We start from the raw sequence: 18,754 nt of genomic DNA on the forward strand, positions 1-18,754 counted from the left end.
ATGATGAGTGATGAAAACAGAGTGATGAGTTATTGAAAACACTAAATCCAAACAACCTCTTAATAACTCATACTATGCCGCTATCTTTTTCATGGTGTCATCACCAAATGATTCATGTTGTTATTTGCTAATTACCTAAAAGTAGTTCTACTAAATGCCTTCAACCTTGGCATAATATCTCATCAATTACCATTGAATACTTTTCACCACTGTTGAGTAGCTTGTGTTTGTACCATCATTTTCATCAAAGTCAATCAATTGGTTTCAAAATCAAATAATCCCAAATCTACAAGTCTTGTACATTATTATTTCAACTCTCTCTTATACAAAAGTATTATTTTTTGTTATATTCGACTTACAAATATATTTATCACTAATTTGTACAACATTCATTATCTCATTTCATATACTCATTATGATGTTTCATATTTTCCTTGTCTTGAGAAAACATGTCAGTAAAGATCATTGCCGAGAGTTTTAGACTTGACTCCCCAATAACTTCAACTCTAATCACCAATGTAATAAAGTGCGACATGTGTATGGGCCCCAAAAAATTCCCCAAACATTTTGGTAACTCCCAAATAACATTTTCCCCAAATATTTAAAAAAATGACATTCTTTCTTGAGCTTTGTATAATTGAAACTCTCCCGTTGTAACTAGTGAATTTAGAAAAAAAGGGGGGGGGGGGGATTCTGGTATTGACTTAATAGGCAAGAATGTAAAATGCAAATTCTAAAATTAGTGGGGATAAAAATTATTATATTATTATTATTATTTTTTGGTTTTTACTTTTGACCTTAAAAAAAGTCACTATGATAAACGGGGCAAATTCAGACCCAACTCGAATTGGACCCGGCCCAACTCAAAACCATGCTGCTGCAACAAAGTAAGAAACCATGTCAGAGACTCACTAGTCTCTCTCTCTCTCTCTATACTGTGTTTCTTATTGCACCGTTCGGCAAAAACCGCCATGCCTGAAAGGCCGAAGCTCCTCCGTTAGAATGCAAAATCCAAAAGCAGTGGTGGGTCTCCTTTTTGGATACGCCAAGTCAATCTCAATCTCCAACAACACTCACAATCAAAGCCCCCACCGCCCCTTGCTTAATCTCCTTCTACTCCTCCCTTTCCCTCCTCCTTCTTCTTCTCCTCATTCTTCTTCCGTATCCAATGCCAGATACTTCTTCTCCAACCGAGGTTTCTGCGGCTACGCCGCGGAACAGTTCTCTGACGACGAGTACGACTGCGATTTCGACAACAATAAGGTGTGTTTTGTTTTGTTACAAGATTGTTTCATTTCTTCGAATTTGAGTTTGAGGTTGTTCTCAGTTATTTTGATAAGCTAGTGTAGGAAAAAGAAATAAAAATAAAAAAGAACAATTGGGTTTGGAATTTTTAGCTCAACTCTTTACTTAATGCTGCAAAATGGTTCAGTTCAAGCCACCAAACATTTGATAGATATGATAAGATTTGAACTTGTGGCATCATTAGGCCAAGAGGCCAATTGGTTTTTGTGGTAGGTGAGATTCAAAGCCAGGTTATTTTTTCGATTACAAGAGATTTTACTGGTTGAGTTAATTGGAATCCACAACGTTGCAATTGTTATAGTCTTTTTGAGACATTGAAATATGTAAAGTTTTCATATTTATTTCCTTTTTATGGAAATGGGCATTAGATTGCAAATGAGCATAGGTCCATAACAGTAAAAACAAATATATTTATATATTTTTTTGATAAATAATTGATTTGCAAAATTAGGAACTCATTGATTTTGTAAGGGAAGGAACTGAGAGAATAGATAGTAGATGAGTCTGCACATTGTCAATGTGTGGAGTTTGAAGAGTAGGCTGTATAAGATATAAGATTTTTGCTTCAGAAGTTCATAATCAAATCGGTTATGAACCCATTCACTGGGCAGTAGCTTTTTACCACATTTAAATCAAATGTGGGGAACTTACTTGGCAGTTTTAACAGAATGTATTTATAACTGCAGGCATCATCTTCGGTGGTCAACATAGATGAGTGGAAATGGAAGCTCAGCATGCTGTTGCGTAGTGAAAAGGACCAAGAGATTGTATCCAGAGATAAGAGAGATAGGAGAGACTATGAACAAATCTCTAATCTAGCCAAAAGGATGGGACTTTACAGGTAGAGAAGCATTATAGGCATTTGATTTTTCTGTCCAGAACATTGATTGGTAGGTCATAGTTCACCTTACAACACTGTTAATTGTACTTGTAGTGAACTGTATGGAAAAGTGGTTGTTGCAAGCAAGGTTCCTCTTCCTAATTACAGGCCAGATTTGGATGATAAGCGTCCGCAAAGAGAGGTAATATACTCCAGTGGCTCTTGAAGAGCATTTATGTATGTTACCACTATGAGTGATGTCAGTCAAGACCTTGAAACTTTTGATGCTCAATTTGTGCAGGTGGTAATCCCGCTAAGCTTGCAAAGGAGGGTTGAGGGTTTACTTCAGGAGCACCTTGATCGAGTCATGTTAAATTCTGGAAAGGAAAATGATGGTTCAGATGATGCTAAACCCATTGATCAGGTCAAAGATGTGAATCTGGATGAGAACACTGATTCTTTTGTAGATGGGTCCGTTATGGAAAAGGTTCTTCAGAGAAGGAGTTTGCGAATGCGAAATATGCAAAGAACTTGGCGGGTATATTTGCTAATCTTTGTTGTTTGCTATCAAATTTTTTTGATTTGGTGTCATCTCTATTACTATGTAAGAGAACTCTTGGGTAGTTTTCAATTATTAATTTTATCACCAAATATTACTTATATAAAAAAAAACCAAATATTCCTAAAAATCCCTTCTTCTACAACTAACCTTTTTGTGAAATAAATTTTTAGGGCTATTATAATTATCTATACTTAAAAAAAAAAAAAAAAACTATAACTATCTTTCCCACTTTCTCCCCCACTTCCTCTCTCCCTCTTAGCTCTTTGTATCCTATAACTCTCTCTCCTCTCAGGAAGTAATGGTGTTATTTTGTTTTTCAATTTGTCCTCTTAGCTCTTTGTCACCTTTTGATCTACAGGAATCACCTGAAGGTAAGAAGATGCTGGACTTCCGAAGATCTCTACCGGCATTCAAGGAGAGAGAAAGGCTGCTCCAAGCAATAGCACAAAATCAGGTCTGACTATAGAACTTCCATCCTCACCTTCAGCTATTTGTCTTCTCTTTCGTAAGAAATCCTGCTTGGTCCTTTCTCCTTATCTTCTTGGTCATGTTAAACAGGGTGGAGTGACACGAGATGTTGGTTGTTCATTAAAACCTAAAGCAAACACTTCTTAGTTGCTTAAGCAAACAGTTTTTGGAGAACTTTTAGGTTTTAAGCCAAAGGCTAAACGATAACTGTCTTATAAAACTGTCATAACTTCTCTTATAAGTTGATTGAACCCTAAAACCCTAGTCACATTAAAATTAAATCATAACCCATAATTATACCTAATCCTAGCCAGACACATCAACTTAAGTTAAAGTAAACTGAAAGACAGTCTGCATTTTTCGGATAGCCAGGATCTGGTCTGAGTTGACTACTACGACTACATGCATCTAGCACAAATGATACTTCTAAATACCTACAACAGTGTCATGGACAGACCATAATTATGGTACTGTATTATGCTTGTGGATAAACCTCTAGTTTTAATTAAATTTTCCCTGGTCAATCAGATCTTTAAAAAATGATTTCTAACCCTTCTTCCTATGGTGTCCAACACAAACAAATAATTTATTCCTTTGCTGAAAATTCAACATTTTGTTTCTCTTTAGTAGATTTTGAGGGTGGTCTGTAGCGTTATATCATTGAGTTTTTGACAGCTTTCTTCTAAACTTTGGACTACCATCATCTTTGCATCCTTACAATTTTTTCAAAGCTATACCCTTGCTGTAACTTCTCCCATATTTGATCATATATCACCTCTTAATTATAATGCGAACCAAGCCCATCATACAATGCGATATTTGTTGAAAGAACATCTAATCTTCCTAAATTTTATCATGCCGGCTATAATCAAATATCATGTGTATGCAAACCTTCCATGTCTAATAGAATACTTTTGAGACTTGCATCACATGCTTGGTCTGTATCATTCTCTTCATAGTTTTAATATGTATGGATCAAATTTCCATTGTCAGATCAGACATTATAGATTTATACAAATTCCTGCAATTTTTAATCCTTCATTTCCTCGTGCTGTATATAAATTTTCTTCCTTTATTTAATTGCTTTCAACCTCTAGATGACCTTTTGATATGTCAAAGGAATCACCCTTTTGGAATCTCCGTATAAGCTTCAAATTTGTTAAGGCACTTAGATGTTTATTCCAATATCAACTCTAGTCGGAGTTTGATATCTTACTATTTTACAGATTTTGCAACTTTTTTTTTTTCGTTGCGAATGGATGGATCATCTTTGGCTTTGATGGGAATTAACGTGGAATAATAAGTGATGAGATTAAGGATTTAATTAGATTGTCCATCGAAGTCTAGGTTTCTTTGAGGGAAATAAAGGAGATAACTCTTCTTAAGAGCATAATTAAGCAAACATTAAGTTCTTAAGTTTAAAGCCAAAGGTTAAATTTTTGTTTATAATAAAAGCCAAGCTGTCTTACAAAACTGTCATAACCTCTATTCAATAGAGGATGGAACCCTGAAAATGTAGTAACATTAAACCATAACCTGAATTACATCAACTTAAAATGAAAATAAATAAAAAACCAAAATAGTCTTAAAAAACCTAATTATTCCAGGACAATTGATAATTCTAAGGCTGTGTTTGGCTTGATGTAAAATGTTTTCTGAGTGTAAAATTTTTTCAGGTGAAAATATTTTTTGAAAAGGAAAATATTTTTAGTTGTTTGGTTGTGTTCTAGAAAATACGCCAGAAAATGGTTTCTAGTGTTTGGTTTGCACGTAAAATTATTACCAGAAAATATGTATGTATGCCGGAAATACACACGGTTGGAGCTTCTCTCTCCCTCTCTCTCTCTCTCTTGGTTTGGGTAGAGGCTGAAAAATAGAAGTGTAATTCGGTTGAAGGTAAAATAGAATTGTAAAAGATTTTACACTGTAGGGACCCCAATTTTATGGTCAAACTGAAATTTACATATTTTTTCTGGTCCACCTAATCACCCAGTCGGGTGTAAAATATTTTCTATGTATGTTTTTCACCTGAAACAAACACAGCCTATATAACTGCTAACATTTCCATGAACAGTATTGTTGCTACAATACTGTGAACAATATTGTTATAGTACACCAATAAGCTCTAGCTTAAATGACACGTCCTTTCCTTTTAAGAGCAAGGTGGAGGGTGAGGTTGTGTGTTTGAAACCTGTTGAGTGCATTTGTAAATACTAATAAAAAAGCACTTTTACAATATATGTGAACAATAATTTTATGTTATGTAATTTTTTTTTTCTAGGTTTTCTCTTCCATCATGTATTTAGATGTGGAAATCAATGGACTGAATTTGGTATTTTTGGTGTTCATGTTTTACATTGGTTATATCATAGCTTTCTTGATTTAGTTGGATATGCTATTGGGCTAGATTTTTTTTTTTTTTTTTGGATAGATAACGAAAAATTTTATTAAAAAAGTAGCCAACCCGAGTACATTGGGGATGTACTGTGGGGGCAAAAATCAAGAAACAAAATTACAATGATCAAATAAAACTGGAATGGAAGAACAAGTAAAATGCGATAAAGCCACACTCCAAGCAAGGAGAGTGTGACAGAAAAAAGATTTAATCTCTAGCAAGGACCGTTCACATCCCTCAAAACATCTAGCATTCCTTTCACTCCAAATGCACCACATTAAACAATGCGGCACTAGTCTCCAAAGGCCTATATTGCGGTGACGTCCAAACTTACCTTGCCAAGATTCAAACACCTCAATTACCTTATGTGGCATAACCCAGTGAATTCCAAACAAACAAAACACCAAAGACCATAACTCAAAAGCTATGGGGTAATGAAGAAGAAGATGATCCACCGACTCCCCACACCTCTTACACATATAACACCAATCAAGAACAATAATACGCCTTTTGCGAAGGTTATCTGTTGTAAGGATTTTACCTAAGGAAGCAGACCATGAGAAAAAAGCTACCCTTGTAGGAACCTTCGATTGCCACACCATTCTCCAAGGGAAAGAAGAGTAGGAGGGCAGAGAGAAAGATAGAATCCTCTAACCTCAAAACCTCTACTCCTAGTTGTTTTCCAACAAACTTTGTCAGGGCCAACCCCCCTCACAGTCGAAGAGTAGACAATGCCCATAAACCGATCAAAAGATTCTTGCTCCCAATCCTGAGGTGGATGACGAAATCTAACATCCCAATGAATCCTCCCACCAGACCAACCCATCACCTCTGCCACCGAAGCATCTCTTGCCCTACTAAGACAGTAAAGTTCTGGAAAAGCCTTTTTGAGGGTACAATCCCCACACCACACATGTTTCCAAAACTTCACTCTAGTACCATCCCCCACCTCATACCGTAGGAGTTTAGAAAAGATCAACCAGCCACTTCTAATATACCTCCAAAGGCTAACACCATATGCACTTGTCACCTTTTTTGTGCACCAACCACCCCAAACATTCCCATATTTCGCCTCTATAACCTTCCTCCATAAAGCATCTGTCTCTATACCATACCTCCATAACCACTTGCCTAACAAGGCAGAGTTAAAATTTCTCAAACGTCTTATACCTAGCCCCCCAACCTGCACAGGCCTACAAACCTCAGCCCATTTCACCAGGTTTAATTTAGAATCACCACCAATACCACTCCAAAGAAAATCTCTTTGTAATTTCTCAATGCGATTAGCCACCTTCCTTGGAATAGGAAGAATGGAAAGAAAATAAGTAGGTAAGGAGGAAAGAGTACTTTTAATAAGAGTTACCTTACCCCCTTTAGATAGATAAAGCCTCTTCCAACCTGCTAGTCTCCGCTCCATCTTCTCTAAAATAGGATTCCATACTGAGAGCTCCTTGAATTTTGCACCTAAAGGAAGGCCTAGATATTTAAAAGGAAGGGAAGAATGCGTACACTTTAATAATCCCACTAGATCATCTAGATTGTGCACATCTCCAACTGGAATCATCTCTGATTTCTCCAAATTAATTCTTAAACCTGAAACCTCCTCAAATCTAGTCAATATCTCCCTTAAAATAACTAACTGATTAGGGATAGCATCACAGAAAATAAGGGTGTCATCTGCGAATAAGAGGTGAGTCACCATCATTGAAATACCAGCCGTATTACCTACATAAAATCCCGACAACTGTCCAGTATTTGCAGCCACATCCAACATACGGCTCAAAGCCTCCATGACAACATCAAATAGCAACGGGGATAAAGGATCCCCTTGCCGAATCCCCCTAGAGCTGCCAAAGAAATCTGAAGGACTACCATTAATCAGAATCCAGTGTTAGCCAACATTTATTCTAGACAATATTTTTCTTGATTGGTAAGGTACAGAATCCAGTGGATTTTGATCCACACCTCCTCTTGATCCATTCTTGTTGGAGGAAATACCGTTTATTTTAGACAATTATATGATCTACTTTCATTTTTGCTTTTTACACTGCGTGGGCTCTAAGTCCCCTGTTTCCTTGCAACAACTTTTCAATTTTGTGTCACAGAAGCACACTTGTGGTGTTTAAATAAAAATGTGGCTTACAGGTTGGGATCTTATTTCTGTTCTTAATAAGGAGTTTTTGAAGCTTCTGGATTTATTTGAGGACTGTAGCCTACTTTTAATGTTTTATTTTATATAATTATATTTTTAATTTGCATGTTTTGATTTGCTGATGCAGCGTAGGCGTGTAGAAGCAGAATCTAAAACACATAAATACTACAACTCTTCCACTAAACCTAAGTTCTACAAGAACACTAGGCTAATAGGCACAGTAATAGAGAAAACCTCTCTAGCAAACTTTTATTCAAAACACACATAACATTAATCAACCTCTCTATAAAGAGTATTTATAGGAATAGAATTTCTCCTACTCCTTTTAGGAAAAGACATAATAAACCTACGTCTACTTGAAAAAGGAAAAACAATTTAACTTGGAAAAGAAAAACAATTAAAACCCTAACTCAACTATGAAAGAAGAAAACAACATAAAATATTAAAATATTTTATTCTTCCTTAATGTATCTGCATCATTTGCCATGTACTTTTTTTTTTTTTTTGTATACAATTCTAAATATTGGGCCACAGTATGGAAGCCATTTACTGTGCAATGCAGTTAAAAATGCTAGATTAGGAGGTTTGATCAGCATTTTAGAGTTTTTCAACTTACATGTGTACTTTGAATTTTTTGAGGGAATTAGATTTTCAAATTGCTGCAAAGCAATTTCTTCTTTGCTATCTTAGTTACACTTGATATTCATATATTAAGTTTATTACAGAGATTTCTGTGGAAATTATATATCTTCATATTTCATTCTGATATTCTAAACAAGTTGTTGAACTGATAGGTGATAGTAATATCTGGAGAGACTGGATGCGGTAAGACCACTCAGCTTCCCCAATATATATTAGAGTCAGAAATAGAATCTGGTCGTGGAGCATTCTGTAGCATAATCTGTACCCAGCCTCGAAGAATATCTGCCATGGCTGTTGCAGAAAGAGTGTCTGCAGAGAGAGGAGAGCCTCTTGGGGATACAGTGAGCCTTGCCTCCTTGAAAACACACATATACACATGGACACAAGCATTATATTTTTTTTCAATAGACATTTAAGATTGAAAGCTTTTTATTCTTGCTGCTATACCACAACAGAGAATTTTTTGGTAGGTTGGCTATAAAGTTCGATTAGAGGGAATGAAAGGAAAAAACACCCATCTGCTTTTTTGTACCAGTGGTATTTTACTTCGGCGGCTGCTGAGTGATCGCAATCTGAATGGTATAACCCATGTTTTTGTTGATGAAATTCATGAGCGAGGCATGAATGAAGGTGCATTTCCTATTACGTCTGCTTCAATATCTGACTTGCTAAAGAAACAACTGATTATAACTATTAAATTTTCTTTTGGTTTCATTTTTACAGACTTCCTATTAATTGTCTTGAAGGATCTTCTTCCACGCCGTCGAGATTTGAGATTGGTTTTAATGAGTGCCACTCTAAATGCTGAGCTTTTCTCCAGCTACTTTGGCGGAGCACCAACATTTCACATTCCTGTAAGCTAAAAAATTTGAGTTCATTTATGAGTACATTGATTTGTGAACATATTATCCTAGTCTGCAGCAAGCTGTGTCAATCATTTTGAACATTTACCAGCAGTCCTATTGCCTTCTATTTTTCTTCTTTGGCTGCTTCACTTTTAGTAGTCGCACATAATATAAGCCCTAAACATGCCATGTTGCCATTGATTTTAGTCACAATTCAGCTGCCAGCGTCCTGTATATATATTTTGGTATTCTTTTATTTAGTGACTTGAGAGTTACATTTAGGTTTTATATTGTGCTTTGCATGTAAAATAAAGACTAATTCATGTAAGTTTTTCTCCATATGATTTAACTGCATTTGGATATTATAGGGCTTTACATATCCAGTGAGAGCACACTTTTTAGAAGATGTTCTGGAAATGACAGGATATAAGTTGACCTCTTTCAACCAAATTGATGATTATGGCCAAGACAAAATGTGGAAAACACAGAAGCAGCTAGTGCCACGGAAAAGGAAAAGCCAGATTACTGCCCTTGTTGAGGTATGTGCATTTGTCAACAACTTGGATTTCATATGGGGTATTTCAGAAACATTTGAAATGTAATATAAAAATCTTAAATCCAAAATTTTGGTAAAAAATTTGCATTGGCTTTGCATAAAGATCATGGGATATTTGTGATCATTTTGATACTTGATTTTTTTTCCCTCTTTTATAATGAATAAGATTTTATTAGAATGCAGGAGATACCTCACCACATGTACACAAGATGTATTCAAAAAATAGTCCTAAAAAATTACATAGTCAAATTATTACATTAAAAAAGAGAGGAAATTAATAAGATCTATCACAGAATGCATGTCATTTGTGCCAAAGGTGCGGAACCACACAAATAATGATCTCAAATATGCCTTTTTATTTAACAGTAAATAATTCATTTTTTTTTAAAAGGCAAAGGAGTGCTATCCAGGTTCACAGGAGTGGATACAAGGAGAAATTGAAAATTCTAAATGTTAGCCAAAAAAAAAAAAAAAAAGAGAAGAAATTTTTTTTTTTTTTGATAGATAAGAATAGTTTTATTGAATAGAGACCACTTCATGCTCAAATGACATGAAGGAGCCTAAAGAATTACAAAGAAAAGAATTATTTTCATATATAATGACTCTTTGAATGATTCAACAGAATCACTATCTGTAAGACCCGAAGCATAAGACCACTCATATAAGGAACTGTTGAAGATTGCAAGCAATTGAGTCCTCGTGCATTCCACATTTTCAAAAGTACATCGATTCCTTCCCTCCATATAGTCCACAATAAAAGTAAAAATACAAGATTGTATATATTTGAAGAATAATTAGCTCACCCATTCTGCCACCGACATAATAGATCAAAGACCTTAGCTGGTAATACCAACTGAATCCCAAAGGACCTAAATACATAACTCCGCAGCTCAAATTCCACACTAATATGTATCGAAAGATGGCTCACTGTCTCCTCACGACGTTTAATGTATCAAAAGATGGTCATTGTCTCCTCACTGCATTTGCATAGATGACACCAACTCACATGTCGACCTCCATGTGGGTTGAGTTAAATGTTCTCTGAAACATCTAGAAATTAATTGAGTAATAGCTTTTTGTAAATTAATCTTTTTGGTTGTTCTATATAATGGTTGAATTTAATTGAAGGAAACTAAAATTACTGCAATGTATTTGTTTCCATTGAAAAAAAAAAATCGCAAGACTATGGCAGAAGCTGATTGAAGATTTTTCTGATTATTGTTGTATGCTCTTAGTTATCTTGTCATTCTTGCACAGGATGCTCTTAACAAATCAAGCTTTGAGAAGTATAGCTCCAGGACACGTGATTCTCTAGCATGTTGGATGCCTGAATGCATTGGATTTAATCTTATTGAGGCTGTTTTGTGTCATATCTGTCGAAAGGAAAGACCAGGTGCGGTCTTAGTATTCATGACTGGTTGGGAGGATATTAGCTGTTTGAGAGATCAACTTAAAGCTCATCCCCTACTAGGAGATCCTAACCGGGTGCTGCTTCTAACATGCCATGGATCGATGGCAACATCTGAACAGGTTGGTTATCACTGTCTCCTGGTTTCCATAAGGACTTGAAATTTGATTAAATCATGAAGTTTTAGGAAATTTCATTTCTGCTTGAAGGTTAGCTTTGCTGTCCATGCCTTTAGTCAATTGATTTTATTATTCAAAACATCATGGTAATAGTTAGGGGAGTCAATTTGTCAAATTTGGTAAGCTCTCAGTAGAGTCTGATTTTGAATTGAACTATTTGAACCAATATCTGGATTTGATAGAAAATCTTATGGATGTTAGTATATTGCATTTGAGTCCAAAATTCAGTTAGAAGTTTCTTGTTTATTTATTTATTTATTATTGGTAATACACGTGCACCTAATGGGTCTTGAATCCACAACCTCACCCTCCATCTTGCTCAACTTTCTTTTATATGATTTAGAAAACAAGCTTAGAAAAGGTACAAAGAGTTCTGTCAAATAAGTTGAAAACTCAATAAAAAAAAAGTTCTGTCAAACTTTCTTCTTTATTTATTTATTTATTTATTTTTTATTTTTTACCTATCAAAAAAAAAAAAAAAATTAATAATAATAATGATAATGCATACCACATGGAGAAAAGAAGCCAAGACCTAACAAATTTTGGAAATCTTATTTCCCATTAAAATTCCTTATCTCTTGCATGACTATATTTTTCAATTTGAATTTCCTCCATAAGATCCTCCGTATTGTATGATCATTCACTGTATTAAAGATACATTCTTAACACTAAGTCCTTAAAAAGTGCAAGTTTGTTATATGTGAATAGATAAGTTCTCTCTCTTTTAATTTTAATTTTTTTTTTACCCCGTTAATTTGGTAAGTTGTAATTTCTTAATGTAATTCAGTCTTCTCTTCCCGTCTCTTCCTCACCAACTTCTCACTTGCCTCCATCACCACAATCACCACCACCACCTCTAACCTCTATACCATTCCACCCATTTTTCTCACAACAGTTTCCTTACCAATATATTTTCAATCCCTTTTTTCCAAGGACCATCCCCCAGTCACATCCCACACCACTTTTTGAACCACCTAGCCAACCACTCGAACCAAAAACTAAACCATCCCAAACAAATACAAACCAACCAAACCAACACACACACATCCAACCCAATTAGCCACCATCCAATATCGATAAACCACCCCCTTCAAATACAGACCAAATCTTTCGAGTAAAACAGGTCCAATCTACATGTTCTAGTTAAACCCCTGGCCAACCATGCCCCCAAGGAGCCTTCCAAACCAAGAAAGGAAGGGATTAGGGAGCGAGATGGGGAAAGTAGGGGCAGAAATTTTTTTCAAGTAGAATCAAAATTCTACGAATTGCTTTTATTAGTGGGTGGGAGTAACCGTCATTTGCAAATTTTTGAAAGGTTAAGAAAGAGCATGAATAACATAATTTTTGGCAAGGTAGGAATACAGTGGTTTTGTGCTTCTATGGAAGAAGTTGTTGCCCTACCGTCAGAACAAAATGTGGTTAAAACTTTTTGAGAGGCAGGGTGGGTGATGATATTTCAGAAGAATAAGAATGAGAGGGGTCGATATATATCGGTATTGGAATATGGGGCAAAAAATAGCAAGGGGTCTATTGTCATTCTGGAGGGTAAGAACCGATGGGAATGGAAGGTAATATACCAGAAAATACAAAGTATTTTAGCCTCGGGTAGCAAAGGGACGATGGCTACCACGGTGGTTGACATTGGTCGGAAAACACTAGTGGTGATGGAGAATAACAAATTGCATGAATCACTGTCTCACAAAAACGTAGTGATTAACAACGTAATTACTCCAATGACTTTGGGGAAGGAAAGAGCTGATTTTGTGGAGCGAGATAACAGGAATACGCCTCTAGTCAATGATCAGGAATTAAATGAACGTTTAGATTTAAAATTGGGGCCAAATGGGAAGTGGGAGGTAAAGTGGGTTGGTTTCTGCAGGCCCAGTGAAAACAATGGAGTCCACTATCCCAGATATAAACCAAAAGTTTTTCAAAGACTCTGTCCAGTTAGTGGGCTTAGCTTCTAATATGGTTTGGAGGCCTAAGACTTCAACAAGCCCAAAGAAAACACCTTCTCAACAACCGATCCCACTGGAGCCCATTAGGCAAGACTTAGTTCCTTTTGAGGGACAGTCCAGTTCCAGCACACGCTCACATCCATTCCCCCACCCTCATCCGAACCCACACACCCGCCCAGTCGTACCAGATACATCAGGACAAACAACCATTGACCCAATGTCATCTTGATAGTTTTAAGGACTTCACTGTTTTCATTGGGCTTGCCTCCTCAACGTCAGCCCACTTTACCTCCCACTTTCCATTTGGCCCCAATTTTAAAACCAAACGTACATTTAATTCCTGATCATTGACTTGAGGCATATCCCTGTTATCTTGCTCCACAAAATATTAAACAGTAACTGGATACAGTGACATTTGTGATTGGTACATCTTTTTATATAATCCTGATTTGTATAGAAATGCATTTGATTAAAATGTATAGATTAGAAACTATTACTACTACTAGTTTTGGTCATGGTTAGGGATATCTCAAAAATAGGCACCTTTTTTGCAGAAGTGGTGAAATACTAAATAGTATCTGGATACAGTGAGGTCTGTGATTGGGGCTTCTCCTTTTCTCGTGATACTAATTTGTATAGAAATGTATTTGATTACAATGCTTAGGTTTGCAATTATGTCTTGTTGGAAGAAATTGGGGTTGACTGGTCTACTTTTGAAGTTATTCTCAGGATTGTGAAATTGATTTGTGCAGAGAATCTGTTAGATATCACTTGTTCAAGGAGACTTGTTGTTAGTGGATTGTGTGCAAAATATTCCTCAGATGTTTGATATGGGTTATCAACTCTTTCTTCAAATGTGTGTACTTGGTATTCTGGTTGAGGTATTGTGTCTATTGATGATATTTCGGAAGTGGTGCATCATAATTGTTGCATGCTTTTTGAGGATGTATTCATCCATTAATACTTCTTACAGTTAAAGTTGTAATTTACAAAGGCTTTATACATTGAAAGAATAGCATTCAAAGCTTGTGACCATGCCTCTAATTCTTGCTGCTTTTGAGGGTTCATTTTGCTTTCATATCGTTGTGTAGTTTAAAACGTATCATTTATAATGTGCTTTTGTAACATGATTTGCATTTCATATGGGGTTGCTGATTTCATATCATATTATCCATTGTTTTCTGTTGTCATTTCCTGCAGAAACTTATATTTGAGAAACCACCACCAAATGTTCGTAAAATAGTTCTTGCTACAAATATGGCAGAGGCAAGTATAACAATCAATGATGTAGTTTTTGTGGTAGATTGTGGAAAAGCAAAAGAGACTACCTATGATGCTTTGAATAATACACCTTGTCTGCTACCTTCTTGGATATCACAAGCATCTGCTCGTCAAGTAAGTCTATCGTATCCTAGGCAGGCTTATATACATTGGCTTCCCCTTGCACTTGTAAAGATAAAATGCATGCTATGAAGCTCAACTTGCTTTCATCCATTTATTCTTTCTTTCTTTTGATAATCTAGGTGATGTGTGATGCTCAAAGAGCTATTTATTTTAATTTATTAGTATTAAATTTTGCAAGGTAATTGTATTTTTGGTCAATTGTATATTATTTTTAGGTCCTAGTATCTAAGTAGGTTTATTATCAGTATTTTTGTTAAAATCAGGGTTATTTTTTCTGTAATTCATTAAGTAATATTTCCTTCATCAGTTTGAATTAAGGTTTTGTAGTCTATACGAGCACAATAATGTACTCCTTTTTTTTTTTTGATAGGTAATCAGAAATTTATTAATAAAGAGAAAAAAGAAAAGAAAAATACAAGTTGTTCATGATGATGAACAAGAAGAAAAAAAACAAACAACACAGCAAAACAAGAAATCAGGAAACTAAGCTAAGTGAAGACATAAACTTAGAGAGAGAGGAACATTCAGTAAAACCCCAACACCGAGACCACTCCCAAAGACTACGTTGGCATAAAACTTTTAACTCATCCAAAATCTTCTCATTATCCTCAAAGGAACGACGATTTCGTTCCAACCACACAATCCACATTAAGCACCCTGGAACCAAATTCCAGATGTCTGAATTATGTTTCCCGAGCCACTGATGCCAACAAGATAACAAACCCGTCATTGATCTTGGCATAACCCAATGAATACCAAAGTCCTGAAGCATAAAAGTCCAAAGGGAATGAGTAATAGGGCAATGAAGAAGAAGATGGTCTACTGACTCCCCATCACAACAACACATACAACACCAAGTAGCCAATGGGCGACCCCTAAGCATTAGATTGTCCAAAGTGAGGATCCGACCATGAGTAGCTGTCCACAAAAAGAACGCCACTGGCCTAGGAATCTTTGGTTTCCAAACACCATTCCAAGGAAACAAAGAATTCGAAGTACCCCGAATCGCATGGTAATAAGACCGGGTATCAAAATTTCCATCACCCTTCAACCGCCAACAAAGAGTATCACTCCTATCACCCTGAGGAATGCGAGTTTGGATAAGCTGGAGAAGAGAATAAGATGCAGCTAACTCCCAATCTTCAAAAGCTCTATAGAACCTTAAATCCCATACTCTAACAGTACCCCCATCTGGCATCCACAAAACCTCAGAGATACAAGCATCCCTTACTCCTATCAAAGGAATATTATTTTGATAAATAAAATTTATGTTGAAATTGTCTTTATGGTCTAGTGTCGATTCTAACCCTAGGTGGTGTGTTTTTTTTGCTTGGTGATAACTCCAAGCAAGCGTAGGTGCTGACTCTTAGGTTCTATCTTTATTTTCCTATTACAAAATTCTGGCTTGTCCTACATCAAATTTGGTACCCCAGTAAAATTGGGTCCATTTGATGCTATTGAAGCATTGCTGGTCAAGCCAAAACCAGAAAAGATTAAAAGTAAAAAAAAATCCCTTCACCCCATTGTATTTTCTACCCACAAAAATGAGAGAGAGAGAGAGAGAGAGAGAGAGAGAGAGAGAGAGAAGAGCCTGCCACTGTTAACCCATCAACAACCTGCATAGCCTGATCCAGCAAAAGGTCAGGTCGCTTACCTCCGATGACCTTAGTTGAAAATTTCAAGCTCCTCAAAGCCACCGCCACACACTGCTGTTGTACAAGTGTCCATACTGAGGCCAATTGACACAAAAAAGTCCTTCAGTTACCATTGTCCCTTCTCGATGCTGTGCCACAGACTTGCCCCGTGTTGTGCCACTGCAATCCCACTGGCAGCCTTTGATCTTGCACGACACCGCAAAGCCATGGAGGAAATCTTAGAAGGAAATTGATTGCACACCCCATTTGAGTGCCTCCTGCCTCTTTAGCATTTGACGAGTTCTTACCTTATCCACTTAGAAACAAACAGACCCCCTCTCGACCCATTTGACCACCTTTACCTGAACTGACTTGAAACTCCAGATATCTGATCTGTTATAAAATAGTGGCATGAAAATAAGCAGTTACTACTTGCTGGTTTGAAGGTTAATGCGGGAAAAAGTGAAATTGTTCCTATTGGGGAGGTAAGTAACTTGGATGATTTAGCAAGTATTCTTTAGTGCAGGGTGGGTAGTTTGCCATTGAAATATTAGAAATGCCTTTTGGTGCCCTGTTTAAGGCTACATCTATTTGGAATCCCATTTTGGAGAAGATGGAAAGAAAATTTTTGGGTTGTAAGTGACTCTACTTATTAAAGGGAGGTAGACCCACTTTGTTGAAGAGTACTTTGTCAAGCCTTCCAATATGCTATTTATCTTTATTTACCATCCCTAAATATGTGGCTGATAGATTGGAAACAATTCAGAGGAATTTCTTGTGGGAGGCTTTAGAGGAGGGGTTTATTTACCATCCCTTGATGGCATGGGACAAGGTTTGTTCACCCGTTGATGTGGGTGGCTTGGGGGTCAGGAGGGTTGTGTAGTTTAATCAAGCATTGTTAGGGAAATGGTTGTGGAGGTTTGGGCATGAAACATCTCATTTGTGGCGGAAGATTATTGCTACCAAATATGCGGAGGACAGGGGGGTGGCGTACTAAAGTTAGTAGGGGGGCTCATGGGTGTGGTTTAAGAGCATGATGGGATAGTTTTTTGCAACATTTGGCATTCGAAGTTGGAGAGGGTAATCATATTCTCTTCTGGCGTGGGCTGGAGACATTCCTCTTAAGCTTCTGTACCTCGATCTTTTTGCGTATTCAGGTGATGAGGAAGCTTTTATCTTTGATGATTTGGGTCACTTGGTGGATGGGGATTGTAGGGGTTGGAACTTGAGATTTCATTGGGATTTTCATGAATGGGAATTAGAGGTAGCCTTCTCTTTTCTTGATCATATTTATTCTCGGTTTTCAGGGGGTGAGGCGAGGGGTAGGATTCATTGGTTCCTAGAAGGAAGTGGCAAGTTTGATACTCAATCTTTTTATCAGGTGATTCGAGTTGCTACTAAATGCCTCTTTCCATGGTAGGATATTTGGACCAATAAAGTTCCTAAAAGGGTTGCATTCAGTGAATTGGTGATGTATGTGTCGAAGTAATGGGGAGTTAGTGGATCATCTCTTACTTCATAGTGATGTTGCCCATGCTTTGTGGGGGGATGTATTTCAGATATTTGGGATTCATTGGGTCATGCTTGGGTCTGTTGTGAATTTATGTTTTTTGTTGGAGGAATTGGTTTGGGAAGCATGGCTTAGTAGGTTGTTTTTTGTGGATTGTTTGGAAGTAGTGGAATTGTCGCCTGGTTGAGGACACTGCAAACTTCTTGGATCAATTAAAATCTGTGTTTCAACACATGCTTTTTGATTGGTCAAGGTGTTGGGGTTTTTCTAATTGTTCATCCGTCCCTGAGTTCCCAGTTTCTCTTAGACCTGCCATATGATATTTTTGTATTTTCTTTTGAGGACAAGGACAGATTTGATGACCAGCTGCTTGCTTCATTTTGTGGCTCTCTTTTTGATTGGTCTAAGGTTTGGGGACTCACGTCTAGCGATTCTATCCCTATGTTCCTTAGCTCTCTTCTTTGTAATTGATTTTCTTTGAATTTTTGTTTTCTCTTTTTTGTACTCCTTGTTTTGTTTTATGCTTTTTCTGCATAGAGCAGTTTTTTGAATATACATCTTTCTTACTTATCCAAAAAAAAAAAAAAAAATCCCTACTTACCTATCAAAAATAAAATAAAATAGTGGCCCTTAAAGATCTAGGTTTTTTTTTTTTTTTTTTTTTTTTTTTTTTTTAAATAGCCCAAATCTGAGCCAATTGGTAAAAAATTGAAAGCGCAGATCCCACACGTGTGCAATAAGGGTGTTCTGAAATTTCAGCAGTTCAAGGCCCAAACAATGGTCAGTTCAAAGCATTTGAACTAGTTGGCAATCCAAGTTCTTGTTGAAGCTTTTATTTTAGAGAACCATGGTAATATTTGAGAAACCTTTTTTTTTTTGGGTTATTAAGAGTCAAATCCATTGATTTTCAACATTT

The 18,754-nt window shown here is 36.5% G+C and overlaps 1 protein-coding gene across 3 annotated transcripts in view; it reads left to right on the forward strand.

Annotated features, from left to right (window-relative positions):
* The first annotated feature begins 891 nt into the window (after nt 1-891).
* Nucleotides 892-18,754, forward strand: part of LOC115985511 (DExH-box ATP-dependent RNA helicase DExH3) — a 28,268-nt gene continuing 10,405 nt past the window's right edge. For 2 of the 3 annotated variants that reach the window (XM_031108450.1, XM_031108451.1), the window contains exons 1-11: nt 892-1,263; nt 1,992-2,146; nt 2,240-2,327; nt 2,427-2,663; nt 3,046-3,141; nt 8,497-8,685; nt 8,815-8,974; nt 9,068-9,198; nt 9,558-9,728; nt 11,003-11,275; nt 14,491-14,685. In XM_031108450.1, coding sequence (XP_030964310.1) covers nt 1,003-1,263; nt 1,992-2,146; nt 2,240-2,327; nt 2,427-2,663; nt 3,046-3,141; nt 8,497-8,685; nt 8,815-8,974; nt 9,068-9,198; nt 9,558-9,728; nt 11,003-11,275; nt 14,491-14,685 — 1,956 coding nt within the window. In that variant the 5' untranslated portion in view covers nt 892-1,002. The remainder of the gene's footprint in view (nt 1,264-1,991; nt 2,147-2,239; nt 2,328-2,426; nt 2,664-3,045; nt 3,142-8,496; nt 8,686-8,814; nt 8,975-9,067; nt 9,199-9,557; nt 9,729-11,002; nt 11,276-14,490; nt 14,686-18,754) is intronic. The other variant, XM_031108449.1, reaches the window with a different exon arrangement.

The sequence above is a fragment of the Quercus lobata genome, chromosome 4 (genome assembly GCF_001633185.2).
Source record: "Quercus lobata isolate SW786 chromosome 4, ValleyOak3.0 Primary Assembly, whole genome shotgun sequence".
NCBI classification, from domain to species: domain Eukaryota; kingdom Viridiplantae; phylum Streptophyta; class Magnoliopsida; order Fagales; family Fagaceae; genus Quercus; species Quercus lobata.